This window comes from Scomber japonicus, chromosome 1, assembly GCF_027409825.1.
Source record: "Scomber japonicus isolate fScoJap1 chromosome 1, fScoJap1.pri, whole genome shotgun sequence".
Taxonomy (NCBI): Eukaryota; Metazoa; Chordata; class Actinopteri; order Scombriformes; family Scombridae; genus Scomber; species Scomber japonicus.
In genome coordinates, this window is record NC_070578.1 from 15758152 (window position 1) to 15785189 (window position 27038).

Sequence of the window (27038 nt, forward strand, 5' to 3'; positions counted from 1 at the left end):
AAGCATCTTTAAACATTTCATAGGTACTGGTCAGCAGGTAATTAATTATTTAACTATCATGTAAAAGGCCAGTCTGCTCAGAATAAAACTGCCCTGCTGGACTACTGTCATTGGTGTAAACTACATGAGAAATGTTGCTCACAGCAGAGCAGCACTGTTGAATATTCTTTGTTATGCGAGCCTGCAGTAGATCAAAGGAATGTAGGTGTAGCTGGTGCAGTTGGGTTGAGAGTCAGTAGGGGGAGGGATGCTTTGTGCTTATGTATTATAGTGTGGGAGTGTACAGTGTATTAATGATTATGGATTTGTATGTACTCTGTCTGTGTTTGTTTGTGTTGTTTTTTCCCATGCAACACACTGTGAGGCCAGCTGGTCCTCTCTGTCTGCTTCAAGTGTCTACTTATTGTGTCATTTCTAATTTTATAGAAGTATTATAGAGCAATTTCAGGAGTAAAAATTGCATCAGTTTCAAATGACAGAGGACTGCAGACTCCCCTTATTGGTGTGGAGGGCATCTCTGCTCTCGAGTTACAACTGTATGATTCATCAGCCAACTATCTGCTGGTTGTATTTGCTCCTTGCTGTGCACGACCAGTTGATTCCAAAATGATACTGATTAGTCTTTATTAGCCTGAAATGGCTGTTCAAGCTATTTTATTCATTTTAAAATGCCAAATCCATAATTTGGATAATGGAACCAACTTTATATATTTTGAGTTATTGGATTAAATGCATTTCCTCCATTCCACATTTTTCCTAGATTTGAGTATGGCTATAATAATATGTCATTCAGGCAAAACTTTTCACAAATTTAGTTTGTCTTGTATTCTTTGCAGAAACAACTATTTAAAGACTATAACACAGTGATTTATCATGTCTGTGTTATTGTTGCAGAGCAATGGTTCCCAACCTTTTTTTTGCCTTAAAATAAAGCCTATGTGACAAGTCATCCCAGCTTGCATAAATATGTATGCACAGTTCAACCAAAGATTTTCACTTTTCAGACTGTTTAATTTCAGTCATTTCTAGAAGTGTGAGAGAAATGATTACCCAGTAGACCGAAGGTTATTGAAACATATAATAAATTAACATAATTTCCTGATCCTGACTTTTCTTTTTCTATGCTATCCAGTCCATAATTGTGTAACACATCACATTTATCATGAGACCCCATCCTGTGGGAATCCCTGCTATAGATGGTACTGCACTGGTAATAACACAACCAGTACTTTTAAATACTGTAGTGAAAAGATTATCCTTAATGAAATATACCTAGCACTCATAATGTCATTCCTCTGACATATTTGTACACTCTTTTTCACAGAAAGATCAGGGTGATTTCTTCCACACAAACAGACTGTGTCTTGAATTGCATTTGGACCATACATGATTACTGTGGGGGTTTTGTCACTGCTGCACAGTGGAGTCACATTCCCACACTGGATTTGGTAGCAGCCTAATGAGTTGGTTGTACTCAAGTGTTTTGGGGCCTGTACAATCACATTTTGATCTCAGCAAATCCTTTCTCATTGCAGGGAAGGGAAAATGTATGACTTTAGTGGTAATTCAGCTTCTGAAGGAGAGCTTAGTTTAGCTACTGTAGAAACATGGTGGTGGAACATGGCAGGCTATGTGGAAGAGGAACTGCTCCCTATATAGATATAAAGGGCTCATTCCAAGGTAACAGAAAAACAACAATTCTTATTTTCATGGGATTTTACGCTAATTAAAACATACTTATGTTTAGTGTATTCAATTTCGGCCAAGTCTGCTAGATGCCACTACATTTTGCACACTGCACCTTTTTTAAATATATTATAATTCAGGGGATTCACATCAGGGCTCAACATGGTTTAAGGAAGGATAAAATAAACCCCAGTGTCTGACACACCAATTTCCATATTTCTGCTAAGGCTAAAGAGGATTTTATTCCAACTGGACGGGTATCATAATTGAGTAACATTAAACTTACAGAAATATTGCGACTATAGTCCAACTCAGTGATTCCCAGAGACAGGGTGAGCAGCAGGTGAGCAAACTGTCAATCACTGATGTCTGCCTTGTGAGTGCTGATTGACAGCTAAGCTATAAGTCCTCGAATCTTATTAAAGGAGCAATCATTTCCAATATGATCACCAGCACTCTTATAAGAGGACCTGAATAAAGTGACTGAGACTGTTTCTATTCTACCTGCACGTATTATCAGCATACACTTTGACTCAGGATCAGCATCAGGACAGCTGTTCATTTGATTCTCACCTCCTTTCAGCACACATCAGATCTTTTTGATACCCGATAGCAGGCTTATGTACTGGTATCACATACACTACAGTCGGTGTGTAGAAACCCCCCCCCCCCCCGTGAAAGAAAAAAGATTGGGGGCAGCTTTGCAAAAAAAGGGTTGTTTATGTTTAGGACTGTAGTGATAGAACCAATAGTGATATTAAAACATGATGATCCATTAAAATACTATAAAAATCCAGAGGTGCAGATTTCAGTGCTATAAATGAGCCATCTAGTTCCCACTCTGTGTTGCAGCTGAGCCAGCTGGTGAGTCCACTAATAACCACGTCAACATATTATTAGTTTATTATGCCCCGTCCTCATCGCTCTCTTTTACTTCTTCCTGCTGTGTGCCTGACCATTCTTCAGGCTTGTAGAGACTGATACTGCAGTGATTATGCTCTAAAAGAGGAGCTGCACTGTATTCTTCCTGTGGTTCTGCATGGTGTATTTGTGGGGGCGAAAAAATACCAAAAACAGATATCCGAGGCTCCAGTCTGTGATTTAATCATACTGAGGAAGGATGAAGACAAAAAGAGAACTCTGACTCTGAGGCTTCATATAACGATACAGAATTTGTACTATTCCAAAAATGTGTCCATGTTCTTGTAAATCACCATCAGTCCCGTCAGTGTTTCCACAAAGTCGCTTTTGTCGCTTTCATTCACTGAATTAGATCTAGGACTTGGTCTTTTAAGGGCACTACTGCGAGTTTTTTTTTCTGGCATGGTCCCGCCTTTTTAGAGAGACCTCTTCATGCTAGCAAATGAGTGGCAAATGAGGACAATTGCAGGTTATATGGGGTTTTAGGATGCCGTACTATCAGGCTCTGTCAGCGTGTGTGATTATATTGTACTTTGTCTTTGTGAGCCAGTTGTCAAGTTCTTGGCTTTGGCCCAACCACCATCAACAGCAGGTTTGTGGAAGTGCTTGACTGACTGAGACAGAGCCCAAAGCAATAACTGCCACTCATTTACAGGCTGCACTAAGAAGTGGTGCATCAATGAAGGCAGCTATTAATCCAAAAATAAGATCAAATTTCATTCTATTGAAAATGAAAGAGGTGATGATCTGCTGATGGAAGGCTGCCTAAACTTTGTTTGGTTTGTTCATTTGTGTATTTTATAGTACAAATGAATGCTAAATGCTTGTCATACATCTTTTAATCAATGTTTAGTTCTATTATTACCTCGGTTGGGTTCAGGATACTGCAGCGGAGTGTCAAAGTTGTGTGCCAGACAAACACCTTCACCCCTGTGTGTGAACATATTCCACATAGGAACAAGATTCTCTGTGTATGAGTCAGGGTCAGAAGCCAGCGTGAAAGATCGTGGGGGGGGTGGGGTGGGGTGGTTACTGCCTGTGCACTTCAGCCGTGGCCCGGACTGACCTCTCACCTTTGACCCCGGGCACAGAGGAGCCCTGTGCTGCCACAGCTCCGGGACAGGAGTTGCTCTGTTAGGGAGGTCACGGCTTTCCTCTTCTTCTTCCTGCATTTAATCTTTGTGAATCACAGCAACGTTGCCTCCCATGATGTCTTTGATCAATTATAGATCTCTGTAATATATCTAAAATACAAGATTACTTTTATGTTAGTAAAGTGTAGTTGTAGTGGATGTTCTGGGTATTTTTGTGGTATAACTAGATTTTATAGGCAGTGAGAGAATATGGGGCATGCTGTTAGTTTAACAGAGTTGGACCCATGCTGACTATCTTGAGGGGGATAATGAGCTGGAAATTGCTTTGCTGCATCTGTGTATGTGAAGATGATGATGATGATGATGATTGTTTGGGCTCATCATGATGTCCTTTGTTGCTACAAGAGGAAAACAGCAAAGTCTTTAGAAGTGTAATGTTTTCAGCAGTGGTTGGTAGGGCTGCAATTGACAATTATTTTCATTACTTTCTTGATCAATTGATCAGTTGTTCGGTCTATAAAATATCAGAAAATAGTTTGTTTTTAAAAAGTCACTGTTTCCCAAGAGTCCAAGATGGCATCCTCAAATGTCTCAGTTCACAACCCAAAAATATAGTTTGCTGTTATTGTCAGAATAAAGAAACCAGGAAATATTCACATTTGAGAGGCTGGATTCAGAACTCCCTGACTAAAACCCATTAATCAATTATCAAAATAGCTGGCGATTATATTAATAAAGAATATTTTTTATATCTTTACATGAATATATCTAATTTTGAAGTTAATCAGCATTTGTTAAAAACACAAGACATTTTGTCCTCGACAAGATGTTTATTTAATCCCAGCCAGTCTCCTGAGGTACACACAACAAACAATGAACAGATTTTATTTACTCTGCTCCAACATGATTATGAAGTGGGAGCCGCAGGTTCCACAAGTTTTTAATTACCGGTAAGTTAAACATTTTAGCGTACTGGACATTCTTGCCCCAGTTGTCTGTCTGTGAACTCCCAGAAACAGAATTTACCTTAATAAGGCTGTTGTGTGTTTATGTGTCTGACTCAGTAGTAGTTTAGCCACATGTGACCGCTGTGTGACCCGCTTGACCTAAGTGTTTTTAACTGCCTCTTGGTGAGGGCTCAATTAACTGTTAATGTGTAAGATTTGTGATCAGGACATTTAGTAGAGAGATTACTTATAATATTAACAATGATGTAGTGTTGATCATTTGGAATGACACTTCTGCTTTAATTATTTCCAAAGTAAATAAACTATTTCAGTATAATATGGGCTATACTCTGTTACCAACTAGAAAATATGAGTAATAACTTTATAATGACACTAGCACATTTTAGGAAAACTAGTAGATTCCTCTTGAGGAAGTAATAAATAAATAAGTAGATTTCATTTCATTTAAAAACTCAAAAAATGACAAGAGAAATGCTAAAATTATGTTACAAATAATTTTTTCTAAATACAAAAACATTACGTTAATACAAAAATGTGTTTTTCTAGCTCTACGTAATAATCTGATGCAAAAAGTTGCCTTCATTGTTTTAAGTAGCTCAATCAGGATATTTTTATTAATGTAGGATTTTTTCTTTATTTTACCTTTTGAAATTCTTCTGCCAGCAATAGTTTCTTAGACATTTGTTTTAGTTTTTTCAAAGTGTAATAAATTTTATGAAGCATAACAATGGATTTGCTATGCACAAATTAGCACTTTCTTTGCATTCATAAAATTTCATTGTTTGAGGGTGCAAAGCCAAGACATTCCTCGTGTGTGTGTGTGTGTGTGTGTGTGTGTGTGTTTTCAGAAAGCAGATGTGTGAGAACCAGTCTTAGGTTTTTTGTGGGAAATAGAAAGAGATGTTACCCATTTTATCAAGCATAGCAGTCATGCTGAGAGTATCTAGACCTTGAATGTAAAAAGTGTGTTGTTCCTTCATCATAACTGCCGAGAAGTTGTTCTTCTCTTCTAACATCTGGCTCATTTATCATAGTCAATAAGTATCATCACTGTGCTCAACTGTTGGATTTCCTGGACTTGTAACTTGACGTGCCAGATGGTTTGTTACAGAGAACCATCTGAGGAGTCATCCACGGAAACTGTTGGCAAGCACTTTCAAAAAATACTTGGCAGGTGATTGGATAAACCATCTGTCTATCACCGCGTGTCACCGTCTTACCTTGCAAGGCAGCTGGCTTCGTGGTGCTGATTGGTCTGAACCACCAGTGTTTCGGACACAAGTGCGTAACTTGAAACCTGACTAGATTGTCGCGTGATCCTGTTCCATGCCATGCCATGCCATGCCATGCAATAAACATAACCTGTCCCTCTCTGTCTTTCTTTATACAGGTGTAGCTGCAGCCTCCACACACACCACCCGCCAACATGGTGGTGTTGTCGCTGAAAATCTGCGTTCGCCAATGCAATGTGGTGAAGACTATGCAGTTTGAACCTTGCACAGCCATCTATGATGCCTGTAGGATTATCAGAGAGAGGGTTCCTGAGGCTCAAACTGGACAGGGTGAGAATGATACAATTATTGATTTAAAGATTTAAGAATAGTAAAATCTCTGTGCAGCTTTACAATTCAAATACTGACATGATTTCTCAGATTCCCTTGAAACTAATGCCAGAATCGGACTACTCAATACTTTTGTGGGTTTTTTTTTCAAGAATATATTTATGATCATTTTTCCATCATATATGTTTGAAAAGCACATAAAAATGAGAGAAAAACAAAACAAAAACCCTTTCCTCCAATTTCCCTCTTTGATCCTACTTTTCTATCCATCTAAATAATTTATATATTACGTATTTAGAAAAAACAGCCATTTCACCCCTTTATAAGGTTAATATATCTTGTAAGGAATAGCGTTACATTTATGTTCAAATATGACTCAATACCTAATTGATAATTTTGCCTTCTGAGATCGCCACTGTGTCTCTGATCAGGACATCATGGAGTCATAAATTCTTGCTGTGACTTGGCTGAGCGACAGGGCAGCCCACCTGTTGAACCCAGATCTAGCATGCTGTCTGTCACAACTTGCCACATGACCCCTCATTGCAATATCATACAGATGTGTCTGAAGAGCACATGTCATAAAGTTGTCAAAGTAGGCAAGAAGAGGGGAATATTTTTGATTGCCCTCCAATATTTCACACCTAACACACCACACAATATGAGCACCTGCTGCACCTGACACTTATTTTCATATTCTGGTACCCCATGTCTATGAGGTCAGGTCATTATTGAGCTGATGTCATGTAGTCTGATAGCGCCATTATAAATAACTCACAATAGTCTCTAAAATGTTGATGTTTCTTATCACTGCTGCAGCTTCAGACTACGGTCTGTTTTTGTCTGATGAAGACCCCAGAAAAGGCATCTGGCTCGAGTCTGGCAGGACTCTGGACTACTACATGCTCCGCAATGGGGTAAATATATGAACTTGTTAAACCCAGCACACACACGCAACACACGCAACACACGCAACAAACAAACAAACTGTGTCTGACTGTTATCATGGAGTGAATGTTTATCCCGAGCAGTGTGTGGCAAAGGTTAAAGTGAGCACTTGAAGAATAATAATAAATAGAATAATACACACACACACACACACACACACACACACACACACACACACACACACACACACACACACACACACACACACATACATACTCACACTCTCAACAGTTACCTTGATAGCTATGTGTGACTGAGACCCTGGATAGAGATGTGTGAATAACACTGACCTGGACAAACCCCCCAAGTACAGGCTAGAATATTTGTGTGTCCATCTGAGACACACACTCACACACACATACACACACACACACACACAAACATACACACACACACACACACACACACACACACACACACACACACACACACATATCCTGAACACATTTGAACTTCTATTTAGCTCAAGTGTTGTATTAGTAACCTGACAACTTGCATGCAAATTAATGGGATCAAATGCAATATAATGATATTTATGCTTTATTTGAATATATCAGAAAAAAATCAGTGCACAATAATTCATACACATCATACAAAGAAGTGCAAATTACAAAAAAAAAAAACAGTGAAGAAAAATGAGAAAAATAAATGTAGAGGTTCAAAGTGGATGTCTAGAAAATGAGATCTTAAAAGTGAGTTTTAAGGATGTGCTCCAGCATCTGTAGACCTTTTTTTTCCTCCAGCTTGTTTCAAAGTGTCTGATCCCTGCTGCCAAAGGCTCCACCAACTCCATACATCTGTGGGTTTTTAGTTTTGCAGCTCTAAATGGTTTCTCCTCTTGAAATCCACCAAAGGCAACCCAGGTAGAAGGCATGACTGTGACCAATTATTCTGAACCAAATCTCTCCTCATTGTTGTGATTGGAAGGGAGCAGCGGGCTGTGATAGGCAGCCGTTAAATGAGGTTTTCTGGCCTATATTCTCCCCTCTCACTATGGAACCTGTGTGCATTTGATCATTTTTCTCACTGGTTACTTTCATTCTCTCTCTGTCTCCATCTCTCTTTCATTTCATTCCTGCATTCCTCTCTTTTTGATTCTTTTTTTTTTTGTTCTCTGTTGCTTTCTTTCCTGAGCAGGACATCCTTGAATACAAGAAGAAGCAGAGGCCCCAGAAAATCAAAATGCTGGATGGGGCTGTTAAAACCATCATGGTGGACGACTCCAAAACAGTGGGAGAGCTACTTGTGACTATATGCAGTAGAATAGGTACAGTACTCTCAACAGGCGCTGTGTTATCCAAATTCACATTTTTGGAAACTGTTATTTTTTATTTATATATACAGAAAAAAAAACCTTTCACAAATTTTAAAATGTCCTTTTTAAATGTGGTGATAATGAATTTGATGTAGACATGTAGAAATTTAAAAAAAGATAATATCTTTCCCTGTTTGATTTACAGGCATCACCAACTATGAGGAATACTCTCTGATCCAGGAGATAGTGGAGGATAGGAAAGACGAAGGGATGGGCACGCTGAGGAAAGACAGGACACTGCTAGGCGACGAGAGGAAGATGGAGAAGCTGAAAGCCAAACTACACACAGACGATGACTGTGAGTTCAGGAAAAGGAGCACAGTGGAATGACATGTGACCTGATGGTGTAGTTGATAGTGGTCATCTGTTTCTCATTAAAGCATTTGTACTAAAGGACTGTGAATCTGCCCTAATTGGGTGTCTTGATCTTCCCCTCTTCACAAACGTAATTCTCTTTAATCATGAATAAAACTGTCAGCACACAGTGAGCATTTAAAGGTATAGTAAGCGATGTGGGGGAAAACGAGGAGAAAAGTTGTTGATATATGAGTGAAAACCAAACCCCACCCCCCCCCCCCCCCATCCCGTGCTCCTTCTGGGGCTCCCCCCCCCCCCCCCGAAGTTCATGGATGCGCATTGTCATGGTAACGGACGTAACCACTGCGCAAGCTACAGTTTGGTAGCAGCATTTATTTCTCTGATAGTACAGGTGGCTAGCCTGGCTAACACCAGACCGCGTCTCAATCTCATGTGAGATTATTGTGATAGTAAACCTGTGTTTATATGTCTTCATGACTGTAAACACTTTGAAAGCAGTGAACAGACACCAGATACATAGCAAGCGACTACACAGCAGCTACGTTGTAGGTTACGTTAGCACAATGCTAAGGTTAGCTGCGAAGATAACATGCAGAGCATCACAACTCTGCTACTTTACAGATAACATCACAACAACAACATATCCTGACTAACTAGACAGTGAGCTGAATGTCAGAAGGTAACGTTACAGTTTATGTGAAGCAGCGCTGATGTTACTCACCTGTCCGGCAGATCAGCGTCCGCCTTCACTCTCCACGCCTCCGCCGGGTCTCCGTCGGACCCTCCGCCATTATAAAACCACACCGATGTGTCTGCGAGTCCTTGTCTGGTCAAAGTCCTTCTTTTATATTAAATGTTCTTCTAACTTTCTCCTCTCTGGATGTTTCTTGGTCACCTCTCTGTCTCCACTATGTACCAGACGTTTCTCGCTCCGACTGCGTACACTGCGTAACCCCCCCCCCCCCCCACCCCCCCTCGCTCCGAGCCACATATTTATCTGCTGAATCTCAGAGCCAGGCTGTGTATTGGAAACCAGACTTATTTTTCAGCACGCACTTAGAAGGGACAGCGAGAGGATAGTGAGGAGAGATTTGGTGATTTTGACAAAAAATGTATTGGATTATTATCGCTTACTACACCTTTAACAGCCATTTTTAATAGCCGCATATGAAACCCACTGTCAGATTAACCCTCTCCTTTCCCATCTTTCCTCCATTTCTCCTCAACATTCTCCAGCCACAAAGACCATCTGATACACACCAGTAAATCTCATCATGAATTGTGTTTCCTTTGATAACTCAGCAATATCTCTGGAAACTGACTGCACCCCAGTACTTTCACTCACTAGATACAAATGTAATACAGTGTATAAAGACATACACCTGTCCTTTTATAACGTTATGCAGTTCACAGTAATGTAAGAGCAAAAAACAAAGCACAAAGGTTAGGATACATCTGTCATATTATTACATTGGTGCATCCCGTCAGTTGGAATGGATTATTCTGGTTATGAAATCTTACACATCCACAGATAACTTCATTACATTTTTATTGGGCTCATTATTTTTTTCTGTAACCACACATATTAGAAAACAAGCTTGTATCTAACACCAAGTTTTAGTCTAGTTTGCGTTTTTGTAGCGTTTGAAGTGTCTGGTATCATTTAATTCCTGCGTCTGTATTTTGTCTCATCAGTGAACTGGTTGGACCACAGCAGGACCTTCAGAGAGCAAGGTGTGGATGAGAACGAGACGCTTCTGCTCAGACGCAAGTTCTTCTACTCGGACCAGAACGTGGACTCCCGAGACCCGGTCCAACTCAACCTGCTTTATGTACAGGTCTGACCCTCAATCTGCCATATGAATTCCTCTGTTTGATTTTGTAAAGTTTCTCTTTTTTTGCCAACCGGTGACTCTCGTAGCAGCAAGTTGACAGTCTCAAGAACAGAAACACTGTGGTGCAATTTTTGTGCCTCAAGCCAAATCAGATATGTCTAGTGGAGTCGACAGCTCATCAGTCCAACCAGTTCTAACATACTGGCTTTTGGCTGAAGTCTCCCCTCCCCCTTCTGCAAGAGAATGGACAAAGCAGACGATATACTCTATACTTTTTTCCAATAGTCTCCTAATGACGGAAAGCAGCTACCAATATGTGCAGTGACAGATGGCTTGTGAATTGAGAAATGTGTGGTTAATCCTCATTAAGTAACACACCAGAGCACTAGTAGGTTTTGTCTCATTTTTGTATATAGAGGAGCAGTGGAAGATGTACTCAGATCCTTAACTTTAGTACCAATACAGCAATGTAAAAATACTCTGGTACAATAGCCTTGCATTAAAGTCAAATTATTAGCTGCAAAATTGAAAAGTAGTGGTTTTGTCTCTGACTGATACATCATCATCTTATCATAATTATTTTTATTTTTATTTTTATTTATTTTTTGTTGTTATTATTATTATTATTATTATTATTATTATTATTATCGTACAGTGGGGTCCAAAAGTTTTTTTTGTTTTTTTTTTTACAGTTGGCTTTTTTCCTAAGGATTGGGCCCCTCAAAAGGGTCTACAGATACATTTGATGGGTTGTGAGATGATTAATGGGAGAGGAAAGAAGAAAATAGTTTTGGTACACAAATCTGTTTTCACATTTTGGACTTTTCCTCTAACCTTTTGATTTTTGCTGAAATATCGGATCATTTGAAAATGTATTGAAAAGAAATGAAACTGTTTGACACGTTTAGAGGGAAAAATCACTATTTGGTGGAGCTGTTAACAACTGATTAACATCTGAAATGTGACCCCAACTATATTCTGTTTTTTGTAAGACATCAAAAGCCAAAAAGGTTGGAAATCACTGGTTTCATCTTTAACTATGTGTTGCATTTAAGTACATAAGTATTAGCAGCTTACAGTTAAAGTATTTCAATAAAAAGTAGTGGTTTGGTCTCTCTGACTGATATATTATTACGTATGACATCATGAGAAATACTGAAGCATCAGTGTATATGCAGCATGTAACTGATGGTGGAGCTAGTTTCAACCACTTTATATACAGTTAGTTTAGGATTGGGCCATTGTTTCAAGTCTTTACCTAAAAACTAAATGTTGGAAAGTAGAAAGTATGATGTGCCTCTGAAATGTAGTGGAGTGGGGGTATAAAACAGCATAAAACAGGAAATGGCCAAGTAAAGCACAGGTTTGTTTTTAAGTACAGTATTTGAGTAAACATACTCACCACTGACGAGGAGTAAACATTTACAGAAAAAAATGCCAACGTTAAGCTAAATTCTTTTAACTTTTCATAACTAATGGAAGGATTCATTTGTCTTTTAGGCCCGAGATGACATCCTGAACGGTTCTCACCCCGTATCATTTGACAAGGCCTGCGAGTTTGGAGGCATTCAGGCCCAGATCCAGTTCGGACCTCACATAGAGCACAAACACAAACCTGGATTCTTAGAGTAAGCATCTAACTCACTCATTTCCCAGTGGTGCAGTGTGTCATTTCATATTGACTAGAGCAGCATTTTCAAGAAAACAAAACAAAAAAAAGAAGATATGAGTCACCCAAGACCCGTTTTTGTTTCAAAATGTATTAAGTAAATAATGAATTTCCACTGGATTTTTCCCCCAGACATTTAGTGTAGCACTCATTTGATCAGAATAATGCTGACTAAAAGAAAATGAAAAAAGAAAAAAACACAAAAACAGTCCTCCATGGTTATACTGATAGAAATATTTGTGTTCATATTACAAATCCTGCACTGGCAGTACATAACAGAACATTTAAGAACTCTTACCCTTTGTATGAAGTTCAGCCTCTTTCTGCTTTCTCATTTTTTTTCTAGCCTGAAGGAGTTTCTTCCCAAAGAATACATAAAGCACCGAGGAGCTGAGAAGAAAGTATTCCAGGTGCTGTCAGGATATCTCTTTATAAATACACATTGATTTTTAACAACATTTTTTAATTCAACTAATTTGACAATTGTGCACCAAATGTCAAGACAGCTGAATGCATGTTTGACTTCACTGACAGGATCACAAAGACTGTGGAGAGATGACGGAGATTGAAGCAAAAGTGAAATATGTGAAACTTGCGAGGTCTCTGCGGACATATGGAGTATCTTTCTTCCTGGTCAAAGTAAGTTGAACATTGTTTTCTGTGATTTTTTTTTTTTTTTTTTTTTTTTTTTTTAAAGAAGTACCACTGCACCATGTTATTCAAGAGATCTTCCGCTCTTGAAATGATAAGCCTAGCCTGGAGTTCTTCTCTCCTTGTGTTTTAAATTGAATTCTTTAAAAAAAAGGTGAGGTAGATTTTGGAATTAGTTGCACATGTAGTTGGAGTCCTTTTTATCTCTTGAGTGTGAAATCTTCTCTCTCTGGTGTTAACTGGATAAGGGAGTTGAAGGGAAAATACCCAGCAGGTGGGGTAATTGTTCAGGGGTCCACCTGAACTTTCAAAGCTTTTCATGTCACCCAAACAAAAGAGAGCTCCTGCTGGCCATTTCCTTCATGCACACTACAAAAAAAATACTACAAACAAGACAAATATTATGTAATATAATGAAATGAGCAAATATCAGGCAAAAACTGTCATTATTCTTTATGCAGCTTTAATAAACAATGATACTTGAAATTTACCAGACTAATCTATAAAAAACAAGAGTGCAAGTTTCAGCTAAATATGTTTACTGGCTCTTTTTTTTGTGTCCTTTTGTGTTAATATTCTATCTTTCCTTAAATGAATCAGGTTTTTACCCTGCACTTTGAGATGATTTCATTATGAATTCAGAGTACACCATTTATTTATTGGTAAGCGTAACTATTTGCAAGCATTATTTAGATGCAATTGAGTATATGCAAAACTATTTTCTCTCTACAAATGTGGAAACAGAAATAGAAACAAAAGCATACAAAGGAAGAGACCCCTGGGGATTTGTATACCATACATCTCTATCTCTTTCTCAGCTCTTCACTAACACACACATGCAAACACAGGAAAGCACACACACACTTGCCGGCAGCACCTTGTCTGCAGGGAGTGCAGTGTGTACCTGGAAGGAAAGCAAATGTTGCCTGTGCAGCCGAGTGTGGCACTAAGATTATTTCGGAGCGAGGGGGCGGGGGTGGAGTGGAGTGAATGAAAGGAGACATCGTGTCGGCAAACCTTGGGACACTTTCTCTCCCAAATACTCCAAGCGCCAGTGGATGCCTGCAGATAGGAGCAATTTACTGATTTCCAGTTGTACTAACAGTGGAGCTGCTGTGCCCAGAGAGACAGATAACTCGCATCATTTGTTGCCAAGAGGACATCCTGCATAAAATCATGGGAAACGTCCACGTCCCCAATCGATTAAATTGCTTTTCACTTGTCACCTTTTCCGCCTTTGCTGCTGAGCTCTCATAGAAAATGAGACAATTTCCAGTAATTGCTTGAAATAAAGGTTGCTTGTGCTGACTCTCTGCCAGACAGCTTTTGGCTTTTCATCAGTGGCTTTCAGCACTAGAGGATAAGGGCAAAGATTAAAAAAAAAAAAAAAAAACCTGAAACAGGCTCTATTAGATCGGAGCGTACCTCATCAAGTCTTCATTTGCGGTAGCTCTCACACATTCCACAGTCTAGTAAATCCACATCCTGCTTTTTTTATTCCTTTTTAAGCATAAAACACAAAAATCTTAAACCAATATGCACCTCCCTCCTGGCCTTGGATCTGCATTCACCTTGATGAATTTGACATCTTATCTACTCACCTTTGTCGTTTCGGTCATCCTTGAGTATAATCCAGTGGAGCAGAGACATCTTAAAAATAAGCAGGGGGGGTGGGGGCTTATGGGTCCCTAACCCATAACCCCTGGAGGCCCCAGGCCCTCCAGGACTTTTACACAACTCACCTCTTTGCCCTCCCGTCACAGCCCATCACGTTCTGTCCGTCTGCTCACAGACTGTAGGTCGTGTGGAGACATTTGCTCTTTCCATGCAAGGGAAAAGGAAAAAGACGTCTGTGGGCTCAGAGAGAGTCTGACATTAGAGATTTAGACAGATAAAGACATGGATTAAGACATAACATTTAAATGACTAACTGGGAAAAGTTTGATTTTCTTATTGGTTAAGCAGATGAATAGCCTACATGTCTCAGTGGATCAATGTGACAGTAAAATGAGTTTCATGCTGCTGGGCCTGTGAGTTTTGTGTCTTGAATTGTATATCTGTCCTGTTCTCCAAATGCCTTTTTTATTCAAGTAATCCCCTCAGCAGGCAAGGGAATATGAAAATGAGGCAAAATTAATTTGGGCAAAAATTGCTCGTCGAAGGGAATGAAATGGACATTTACATGGTTTGTTTGGATCATGGGGTTCTTTTCCTGATTTCATTTACTGCATCAGCCTGCATTCATACAGGGTGGTCCAGTGAGAGTCAACAAGACCATGAAAGCAGAGCTGCTATAAGTTATAAATGGTTATAAATACATACAATACCATTTAAAAGAGGAAATTACATTAAAACACACAAAGCTTCAATTGAAGTACAGATTCACAGGATAAAAGCAGACATCAAAACAGTAATAAAAAATGAAATACAACATGTGGCTTGTGTAAATCTACAGTGAGATATCCACAAATGTAGCAACTGCAGGGACAAGCTTTATCAGTGTATTTATCAGTGTAATTTGATTAATATTTTTCATCCTGTTGAATTAATTTCATGCGAGTACAATGGCTTTTTGTTGCTTCATGTTCTTTCAGAGTTCATTCAAGTGCAGTCTTGTGAAGCAGTTGGCTTCTTTTCCTTTAGTAGTGATAAGAGGTAGAAAGACTGTGGGCTCTATAAATATTTAGCAAAGAATGCAGGTCTTTCAACAGGGAAAGCCATCTTAGATCAGTACAGTGGTGCTTTGTCAAACTAATTAACACATTTTGGTACTAATGTAATTGTCAAATGAACTAGTTGTTGCCTATTTAGCATGTAGGATGAAACCTAGCTCACTAAAGGAGAGGGAAACTGGCAAGTATAGGATTAGAAAGCACCTTTGCTCTGTGGTCCAGTTTGATTCAGCATTTTGTTAGGCATGACGTTTTCTGCTTGATATCAAGGGGGGGGGGGTTGTGTTATGTTTGGAAAGTCCATGAGGATTAAATAAAGTGTTTGTTTTGCAGGAAAAGATGAAGAGTAAGAACAAGCTGGCACCACGGCTCCTGGGGATCACCAAAGAATCTGTGATGAGAGTGGATGAGAAGACCAAAGACGTGGTTCAAGAGTGGCCACTTACCACTGTGAAGAGGTGGGCAGCGTCCCCCAAGAGCTTCACCCTGGTAAGACTCATATGCTCTTAGAAAGTGTTCACAGAATTTCAAGCACACCAATGAATTAATGTGAAAGCTGCACACTCTCTCTAGGTTCACCACTACGAGTTAGCATCACAATGAAGAGTTTTTTTTCTTTCTTTTCTTTTTCACAAGAATACACAATTTTTTTTGTATTGCTGGCTTTGTTTTTGCACCCATTTTATCTTTCATTCAATCTGCCCACACTAGGCACACTGTGTCTAGTTGTAAATAAGTACGACAGGCTCAACTCTTCTGCAGTGGCCATAAAACAATCGTTGCAGTGCTCAGTCTGCTTGTCCTCCCATTCCTTTCCGTGCACTTCTGTTATTGAACGGACTCTTTTTTTTTTTTTCTCCCCTGTCAATATTTCTCCTTTGTGTCAGCACCCACAGTCAATGAACAACATGGATTTTTATCTTGCAGATCTGTTAGATGCACTGTCTCTATTAAATTAACACAGCCTCCCTTTCTTGTTGTTATTTCAGCAGGGTGCTCTGCAGTTCAGTCCGTATGTCATTGTGACAGCGGGATTAAAAAAAAAAAAAAGATGAATAGTTGAAGCCGGCAGAGTTGTATATTTTGATCTGATGTCAGGTCGATGGGTGCAGGGGTTGATTGATTTACATTTCAAGTATGCCAATATGAGGGTTACAGATAACTCCATCTCACAGTTTTTTTCTGCTAATTAAAGAAAAAAATCTGCCCTGAGATGGTTCTAAGGTTAATTAGGCTGTCTCTGTCTTGCAGCAGTTTGATGTTACACTGTGTGTGTGTGTGCGTGTGTGTGTGTGTGTGTGTGTGTGTGTAGGACTTCGGGGAGTACCAGGAGAGCTACTACTCGGTTCAGACTACTGAAGGGGAACAGATCTCCCAGCTCATTGCTGGTTACATTGACATCATCCTCAAAAAGGTGAGACCTTTTATTTTTATCTCTGGAGACACAGATGAATCATAATGAATCAATATCCTCCTGTGGAAGATAACATCTCAGATCTGTTGATGCCTGCTGCACCCTGGCTACTGTGTGGTACAGCTGCACTTAAATACAAAGAAGCACAAGACAGCTGATGAAGTGCAATGTGCAATTTACTGTAAGAAACTCATCACGCATATTTCAGCCCAATTATAATCAACTATCGCCTCTAGAGAATTAGAACTATAATCACGAGTTCAAGTGACCTAAAATTATGAGTTCAGTAAGTGTTGGCTTATTAGAAAACAGTTCTTTCCTGCACTTATCACAACTGAGTCTCACTTCTTTCTTTCCTAGGAGAAGACAGTCATTCCTAAGCTTAATGCCTTCAAAATACTGAAAAAACATATATGCACACCTGAATATGTGGCTTCAATGAGAGTAAAAAGCCTTCACACTCTGTGTTGCTTACTGCTGGTTTATTTAATATTCATTCCATGTGACATTTCTGTCTAAATGACCTTCATCTGGTCCCTAAAAATAGGACCAAATATGTGTCAGTCTGAGCCCAAATTCCCCACTCAAAGTGGCTTGATGAATTAGGGCCCAGGTTTTCTTCTGTGAGGCGTACAAAAATGTGACATTTAACAAAGAAAGCATTAGGGTAGCGTCTCTAAAATCACTGTGGCCTCCTTTTTATTTAAGAAATATTTCTTTTTCTTTTTGCAGAAGCAAAGCAAGGATCGCTTTGGATTAGAAGGTGATGAGGAATCAACCATGCTTGAGGAATCTGTATCACCTAAAAAGTATGTACTAAACCCTTTTTCTTTTAACCATTACATAAGTAGAGCTCCTCTACTGACTTCCATCTTTGAGCAACTTTAAAGCAAAAAAAAAAAAAAGCTTCGGGTGCTGTAGAAAAAAGTTCAGTACTAACACACTTTATAAAAGCAAGAAAATGAAAATCCTAGACAACACACTTATAGATTATAAATGTAGATTAATCCTTAGAGCAGTGCCCACACAGCTCCTACAGTACAGTGTGTTATTGTGTTACACTGCTATAAATTGTGGTATGATGATGGTTTGACTATGAGTACAATGGCAGCACACAAAGTTATTGCATATTATTCTAGCAAAACACAATATCAGACTGGCTCCTTTTTTCAATTTCCTTCACAATACTGATCTCAACCACAGCTCACACATTCATCTTCCAGGACCTCATTTCCCCACATGAACACTTCCTTAGCTGGACTTTATCCTGAGAGATAATCATTATGTGAGGAGATTTTGCTGCACTGGACAAGCAAAGGCTTTATCCGAACACTTCCTGATTAGATGTGTATTAGCTCATTTATCTGCAGTGGACTCTCAGTCTGTAGCTGAAGCCCCTTTTTTTTCCTCCCCCATCTTGCCTCAATTGATATTGCTTTCCTGCTCTCAACTGAGAGAGTATTTGCTGCAATTGTTATTGTATTTTTCTTTTTTCCTTTTATCTGGGCTGATGCACTGGGGCCGAAGGCAAAAGTCTTTAATACTGCAAACACATAGCAAGCCGAACTCTGGAAGGCCTTATCTGAGGAAAAACAAAACAAAGCTTTGTCTTCCAGAAGTACACTGTGGGAATACTCTGCAGTGTCAGTGTCTGCTTTGTGTTAGTGCCCCACTGTCACAAATGTGCAGAGCCATGCTGCCTGGTGTTAAATCTCTCCCAAGAACACATTCACACACACAGCCAAGAAACAGAAACATGCTCTTTTTGTCTTCATTAAGTTAGTTTTTCTCCTATGACAGTTTCCACTTTTCATGTATGCATTTATTTTTCCTTTGAATCACCAGTTGCTATCTATATGATGCAGTGAAATGAAATTTGACATTTTCACTGTTCTAATCATATCACTTGTTCTTGTTATTTCAAATATAATGTGTGTGTGTATGTGTGTCCGCAGTCCCCTGCTTGCTCTGAATTCACATAGCCTCGCCCACTATTTAACAGAAGGATTGAATATATGTTTAAGTATGTCACAGCACAGAAGCTAAATACACTCTACTGTCTCACTGACTTGAATAAACTATAAGTGGTCTATTGTCATGGCAGCACAAAGACTAGAGCAAACAGTTCTATGACAAGTTGGTAATTTCCTAACCTTGAACAGTGCTTTTCCTCGCTGTTAGGTAATTTGTGCCAAGCGCTACTAAATGCGCAATGTTATCAAGCAAGCAGATATAAACTGAGATTTGCTCCGCTTGAGATGACAAGTTCAATGGTGGTGTGATTTCAGTGCACAGAATTATAAGTGAATATAACTTGCCACATTTGCTCTTTAAAACACGACTCCAGAATTGTTCACATACTGTGTGCGTAATTCTGCATAGTGTTTTAAGACACCGTGATCATCCCTAAACCTTTTTAGCAGCTCTATTAACGGCCTGCTATATTAAATGTCTGCCTGTACGTGCAGGTCTACCATCCTTCAGCAGCAGTTTAACCGCGTGGGCCGGGTGGAGCACGGCTCTGTGGCGCTGCCAGGCGTGATCCGATCTGGCTCCATTGGCACAGAGTCGCTCACCATGGGCACCATGCCATCTGCTCAGCAGCAGATCACAATGGGTCAGATGCACCGTGGACACATGCCACCACTGGTAAGAACAGTACAGCAGAATGGCTCTCAGTATATTTCACTTACAATTTAATGAGTTTGTCCAGTTCGTAAAACTGGACAGAAATCCATCCTCCACTATGTCACCTTTTTTTTACCCTTCTTGTGGCTGCTCCCTCCATATGTTAACAGTTTCACAAAGGACAATAATCTTCTTTTGCAAAGTTGTCTAAAATCACTCCAGACTACATTGTGTAAGAAACTTAGTCTCTTTATTATCCTGTATGTGTAGAGTTCAGCACAGCAGGCTCTGATGGGAACCATTAACACCAGTATGCAAGCTGTGCAGAAGGCTCAGATTGACCTGGGGGAGGTTGACAACCTGCCACCACTGGGACAGGACATGGTAAGCTACACATGGCTGACAATTAATATCAAACCAACAAGACAAGAACATACTCATACTTTAATACCTAATTTATGTAGTATAATGACTTTAGTTGTTTGTTTTCTTTGTGCACAGGCATCCAAGGTGTGGATCCAGAACAAGATGGATGAATCAAAACACGAGATTCACTCTCAGGTTGATGCCATCACTGCAGGAACAGCCTCTGTCGTCAACCTCACAGCTGGTCAGTGGCACTGGCATGACTCAGCAGAATGTGATCAAACTCTGACAGCATGACAATGGAGCAAGGCTGTAGTACTTTATGCATTCTTGTAGCCTTTGTGGCATTTATTGTAAATACAATGTCTTTCAGGAGCCCTTAATGAAGCTGCTGAAAGTCTTAAGACTTGTGCTCACAGTTTTTATGAGACATTTTCTAGCAGAGGTAAAATTATCTGGCCAATTAACGACTTTAAAGCAGAATCTTTCAATCAGTCTGTCACTCATTAACAGCATTGTAGATCCTGTATGAAGTCTAATGGTTCCCTCATCTCCTGCTCTGCTTTGATGAATATGGAACAGTGAATTCTGAACCATTCAAGGTTCACTTGTTGTTCTTTCAGTTTATTTGTGTTTATCTTAGACGGATAACAGCTTGTGCCTTATTTCTGTACTTTCTCAAGTGTATTTCTCAGTGCTTAAGTGGACTGATGTGTCTTTAATTATACTTTAAAGCAAAATGTTGACCCAATGTTGAATTATGAATCTGTTTCTACGTGTTAGTGAATTAAGGAGACTCACTGGGGTTCTTGGGGTTTGAATTAAAGGGCTCTGTCTCTCTGGTGGCCTTCCTTATTCTTATTCCTCCTCCTACTCTCCTCAACAGGCGACCCCACTGACACAGACTACACAGCAGTAGGCTGCGCTATCACGACCATCTCCTCCAACCTGACAGAAATGTCAAAGGGTGTGAAGCTGTTGGCTGCATTGATGGAGGATGAGGTGGGCGGAGGTAACGACCTGATGAAGGCTGCCCGGACACTAGCAGGGGCTGTGTCTGACCTACTGAAGGCTGTGGAGCCAGCCTCTGGAGAGGTGAGCAAAGGATATTATAATATCAGTTCATGAGTCAAGCATGTCACATTCACTTTCTTAATAGATGCACAGTCCACAGCGGACTTAAAATGATCAGTTTGTCTTTTCCATTTTGCTCCTGAAAATGTAAATTTAGAAATGTATTCATACCTTTCCCTCCTTCTGTGTCCATCTGCAAATCTTACAGGACAGATGTGCAGGTCTGACATATGAAGGATGCAGTTTAATCATGTTCAAGTCCAACACAGCCAAAAAAGTGTTATGGACATTAAGGGAGATATTAGAGTAGAAACTGAAATGTGAAATAATATATATTGAACCCAAACGTAATGGAGCAGAGGTGGATAGAGTGAATCAATTGTTGAGTGTCAGAAAATAAAGAGCCTGACTTTGGATTTGAGCCAGATTTAGATTTGCCAGATTTTGTGTGTATTATGTTGCCTTCACACAAAATACTTTGTTCAGTCAAATTGACAACGACAACCTAAAAGTTAATTGAATTTGCCACGGAGCAGCTCTACCCTGAAACAATGTATTGTCTCGTAATAATGCCGTGTCTCTCTTGGTCGTCTGAACTACACCTAATTATATTAACATCCTGCACTGCTGGCCAGCTTCAGCTAACAAAATTGTCCTCTGATTGAGGGTGAGCTGATTGGCAGGCATGTTCTGTTTTTAATGGAAACACAGCTAGCTTAAATATGCTGCAAAGCTCACTTGGTCAATAATTCACTCATGAGTCTCTGCATCTGCTTTTGTTGCAGTACATTAATGTTCTCATTGTTGAGAAGAGGTTGTTACTGTTTTTTTTATGTGAAAGAAACGTTCAGGAGTTAATAAAGTGTAGAGTGTTGGGCTGGTAATCTGCATAATGTACAGGTTTATCTAACTTAGGGAGAACCCTGAGCTTTATTAACATCTGCATTATGGATACTGGTTGTTGGACATATAATATGTGGCTGTAGGCTCCTTAGATGAAGACATGTAGGTTCTCTTTATTTGCAGTGTCTTTGTGTTTGGAATATTATGAATCATGCCAGCGAGTATGCAATATACAGCACAATAAAACACTTTGCAGATTAAGTAGAAGCCACATCTCAAGATGTAAAATGATGCTGTTTCAAACCAGGCATCTCAATGCAGTCTCGCATCTTTATGACTTTGTGTGTGTGTGTGTGTGTGTGTGTGTGTAGCCCAGACAGACTGTGCTGACGGCAGCGGGCAGCATCGGCCAGGCCAGTGGAGACCTCCTGCGCCAGATTGGAGAGAGCGAGACAGATGAGAGGTTCCAGGTAACACTGCACTTCATCCATTTGTCATAATCACTGCTCTCAGTGTAATGTTCAGAGGAAAGCTGAGTATCTAGGAATTACTACTCAGTTTATCAACAACACATTGTAACCAGGGGAATATGGAGTGACTGCTAGTATATTACATTATTTAGCCAGAATGTCTTAGTTTGAATAGAGTACTGAACTGCAAATATAACCCTGTAGTATAGATCATTTATCTTGCCCTGCTCTATCCAAATGCTAATTCCATAATTTTGCTTAATATGAGCGTGATATAAAAATGTACATAAAAGGTGTATAAAGTTGCTGATGAGTTGCTTTTTTTCCTGCTTTGTAATGTGTTGTGCAGGATATCCTGATGAATCTGGCCAAAGCGGTGGCCAATGCTGCAGCCATGTTGGTGCTGAAGGCCAAGAACGTGGCCCAAGTTGCAGAGGACACAGTTCTTCAAAACAGAGTCATTGCTGCAGCCACCCAGTGCGCCCTGTCCACCTCCCAGCTGGTGGCATGCGCCAAGGTACAGGAACATAAAACAAGAATGCTTTGTGAATAACCTTTTAATGCTGAGCATTCACCAATGCTGCCAAGCATGAAATGTGAGGCTCATTGTACTAAATGACTCACATCACATCAGTATATGTATAATATGCTCTCCACTCTCAAAGAGATAAATGTAGCATATCTGCAAATACCTAGAAACAATGCACTGCTATTTTAAAATTTCAGGTCTGTCTCGAATTTGAATATTATAATTAGTTGGGAAGCTATTTGGTTAAGGGCATTACAATAATTTCACCCTTTCCCATTAGCAGACAGTGCAGTGAGGTTTGGTAAACAGAGATTTATTTCCCCAATTGAATACCTAAGACTTGTCTGTAGCTTAAAAAACTGCATTTTTTGGAGTGTGAATATATCAGGATGCACTAAGGCACTGTTAAATACCAAGTCATATTTGTGCATCTGTAATTGTAAAACCAACATGCCGCTAATTAGTTTAAATGCCCTCCTGGCTCCCAGTCTGAATAGTTGCATTTGCTAAATAAATCCTCACCTCTCTGAATGGCAGTGTGATAAAAACAATCTGCTGAATCCCTTTCAAATAGACTTTTCTCTAATCTTTGTTTCCTCTGATCTTTGGGAAATGTGTTATACAGTAGCAGTGTATTTATGGGTTGTGTTTGAGTCACATTAGGCAAGTTAAATGCAGATTACTAGAGCTGAAATGATTAACTGATTAATGCATTTGTAAATTGACCAAATTAATCTGCAACAATAAATCATTTTAGATTATATTCATTATATTAGATGAATGATATAGAGTAAGGGTTAAGGTTTTTTATTTGTCCTTTTGACTGAATAGTTTGGGGTTTTCAAGTTTGCCTTTTCACACATGGATCATTTTTATCCCATATGATGCCATTATTATTTTTATTTTTCATATTTTATGTCTTACCTTAACATATAACATTGTTTTTTTCTTTTTCTTCAACCCTTCACCTTCATTTCTCTCCATGTTATTGTAGGTGGTAAGTCCCACCATCAGTTCCCCTGTTTGCCAGGAGCAACTAATTGAAGCTGGAAAGCTGGTGGATCGCTCAGTAGAGAGCTGCGTCCAGGCCTGCCTCTCAGCCACAGAGGATGGTGAGCTTCTAAAACAGGTAAATTTGACTGCTGTGTGGACCCATGAAGCATTTAATGTGGTCTTCCATGTATGATTTTTGTCGTTTTTTGTTTCAGAAAATACTGTAACTAAACAAGTTGTAAGAAGTACAGACTAGTGCTTTCTAGAATAATGAAGTCCTCGCTATTAATATTATGAGTCTGGACAGACATGGATGTAAACTGCAGCTTGACTATGGGTAGAGGCATACAACAACAAGGCAGTAGTTCTAGTTTATTAAAGGAACACACAGCTTAAGAAGCAATGAAGATAATGAGTCAAGTGTGCCTCTCCCCAGCCTGCTGGAATTAGAAGTAGGGAATAAGGCAGTTTAAGAAACACAGCACTAATGTTGATGATGTGCATCTCCTGTGTTTGAAGGTGAGCGCAGCAGCCAGTGTGGTGAGTCAGGCTCTGGGAGATCTCCTGCAACACGTCCGGCAGTATACCTCAAGAGGAGAGCCAATTGGGCGCTACGATCAGGCCACAGACACCATTATGACCGTTACTGAGAGTATCTTCAGCTCAATGGGAGACGCAGGTGAGTCCACTACTGAATTTGACTTAATGCATTTTTGTTTTGTTATTAAGTAATGATGTAAGGTACTTAGGTTGTGGAATAGCTTAATTAATTGCCCTTTTACAGAAAGCAGGAAAGCACAACCTGCAGCCAGCTACTTTCAGTGAGGTTTTTAATGTTTATTATGGTCAGTTAGTCAGTTGGTCTTCCACTTTGGTTCAGACTGAACTATTTCAGAAACTATTGCATGAAATTCCCTACACAGCAGTACAGATAATAATGATCTCCAGAGGACATCAGAGGTTTACATTTCTGGTTTTGAGTGAAATGTCTTTACTGTTCCTGACATTTGGTAAACAATTTGTCCCATACTACTTTAATAATAATTATAGTTATAAAACACAGCATGTTATAAATATTAGCACACTAACATGCTAAACCGAACATGGTAAACATAACCTGCTCAACCTCAGCATTGTAGCATTGTCTTTGTTAGCATGCTGATGTTAGCATTTAGCTGAAAGCGCCTCTTTTGGTTAAGTACAGTGTAACAAAACCGCTAGCATGGTTTTAAACTCATCTGGTACTTGAAAACAAATGATTGTAAAGAATTATCAATTATCTGGGCAAAATTAAAATCCAGTAAACTCTACTTGAACATGGTGTAATTTTAGCCTCAGTTGTGCTTGGAAATTGAATAAAAAGTGTATATATTTTGGCTTAAAAACTATATCTAAGCCACAAAACGTGCATTCCACTACAGCTCTAGTTTTAGTTTCTCAGTATGTCTATTGTGTTATCAGTATCTGTTTCATCCCATCTTCTCCTCTGTAAGACTGGCATGATGTTGGTTTGAATGGACAGCTGTCAGCTCTGGTTCAGCCACAGAGAGAAGCTGACAGTGATGTTAACAAGTCTGACAGCAGTGAAAGACAGGTAGATAGAAAGAGATACAGAGAGGATGTCCCGGCCCAGTAGTCAGCTCGGCTGGATTAATTGGTCTGATAGACCGGTAGAATAACTGTGTTTGCTCTGCTGAGGGCTGAATACACACGGCTAGTCGAAGAATACTGCCTTTGAACTGGTGTCAGATTTGTCAGGTTAGGTCACACCTGGCCGTCGGGCACAAACATGACTAGAGCGAGGAATTAAAGAGTGTCGTTGAGTGTTGGCACATCAGCTGAAATATTAACATGAATTATAGCAGCATGCTGCCGAATAGGTTTTGTGTTCTGCTTTGACAGGGAGCTATTAGACACTGTGTCTTTCCATCCCTTTTGTCTTACCTCATTAGTCTGATTCAAAGAACATTTACAGAAGGAGTCAACACACTGCAGCTGGCGGAATAGCTACATCAAATTGTTTCTGTCAGTCAGCTAACTGGTATCATACTGGTCTAATCAGGGTGGCTATTACAATAGTGTGAGAAATTCAGCCACATTGTTTCTTTTGTGTCTTGTTTCCTTTTCTTATCACCAGGTGACATTCAAACCCTTCATGTTTAACTGCTAGCTTTTGTTTACTGCTTCTAACAGTCCCACTATGAGTCAACACACTGTTAGCCTTTTTAACAAGTAAATTGTGAATGTATCTTACTGATGCAAAATTAAAGGATATCAAATTAAAGTCAGTACAGTCTTAAAATATTTATCTGCTTCATTAAGGTTAGCCGGCACTCTTATTACTTGCATCATTATTTCTAAAAAGGTTATCAACTATACATTATTTTGTTAGATGAGGAAATGAAGATGGATTTATGATTCATTATTTTTAGTCTGAATTGTTCTTGACTATCGACTCAGGAGAATATGCTACAAAATGAAAGCGTTAAGCATTTACTTTTAGAATTTTTTTAATTTACTGGTGTCACCTGAATAATCTCTAATGAGCATGACTCATATATTCACACTATACTCATCTCTCTCTCTCTCTGTCTCTATCTCTCTGCCTCCTTCCTCTCACCCCTCCCCAACTTTGTCTTGTCTCACTCACTGTTCTTCATCTCAGGAGAGATGGTCCGTCAGGCTCGGGTGTTGGCTCAGGCCACCTCAGACCTGGTGAACGCCATGAGGTCTGATGCTGAAGCTGAGGTGGATGTTGACAATTCTAAGAAGTTGTTGGCTGCTGCAAAACTTCTGGCTGATGCAACTGCAAGGATGGTGGAGGCAGCAAAGGTAACCACCAGGCTATGAAACATAAAGGATATCATATTTCCGGGGCTTGGTTTTTGATTATTTTTCATTCACAGCACCACTTTAAACAATAAAAAGCAGTATGTTATGTAGTTGGCAGTATAGTGCAGTATAGTTATAGTAGCTTAAAAAGTTTTAAATCATTGGTTTGGCATTTCTTAAGAACAGATAAAGATCTACAGCGCTGGGTTTCACTGCACTACAAGGTGACCTTTTATATGACAGCAGAGGG

The 27038-nt window shown here is 39.5% G+C and overlaps 1 protein-coding gene across 3 annotated transcripts in view; it reads left to right on the plus strand.

Moving 5' to 3' along the window:
- The window catches only part of tln2a (talin 2a), a 92346-nt gene that overhangs the window by 36587 nt on the left and 28721 nt on the right, over positions 1 to 27038 (plus strand). For all 3 annotated transcript variants that reach the window (XM_053319711.1, XM_053319727.1, XM_053319719.1), the window contains 20 exons: positions 6060 to 6231; positions 7051 to 7148; positions 8317 to 8446; positions 8640 to 8792; positions 10508 to 10650; positions 12148 to 12275; positions 12663 to 12726; positions 12851 to 12955; positions 15973 to 16128; positions 16952 to 17053; positions 17786 to 17862; positions 19522 to 19702; positions 19952 to 20065; positions 20183 to 20291; positions 20934 to 21142; positions 22336 to 22434; positions 22784 to 22951; positions 23958 to 24092; positions 24476 to 24635; positions 26622 to 26788. In XM_053319711.1, the coding sequence (XP_053175686.1) occupies positions 6096 to 6231; positions 7051 to 7148; positions 8317 to 8446; positions 8640 to 8792; positions 10508 to 10650; positions 12148 to 12275; positions 12663 to 12726; positions 12851 to 12955; positions 15973 to 16128; positions 16952 to 17053; positions 17786 to 17862; positions 19522 to 19702; positions 19952 to 20065; positions 20183 to 20291; positions 20934 to 21142; positions 22336 to 22434; positions 22784 to 22951; positions 23958 to 24092; positions 24476 to 24635; positions 26622 to 26788 (2634 nt within the window). In that variant the 5' untranslated portion in view covers positions 6060 to 6095. The remainder of the gene's footprint in view (positions 1 to 6059; positions 6232 to 7050; positions 7149 to 8316; positions 8447 to 8639; positions 8793 to 10507; positions 10651 to 12147; positions 12276 to 12662; positions 12727 to 12850; positions 12956 to 15972; positions 16129 to 16951; positions 17054 to 17785; positions 17863 to 19521; positions 19703 to 19951; positions 20066 to 20182; positions 20292 to 20933; positions 21143 to 22335; positions 22435 to 22783; positions 22952 to 23957; positions 24093 to 24475; positions 24636 to 26621; positions 26789 to 27038) is intronic.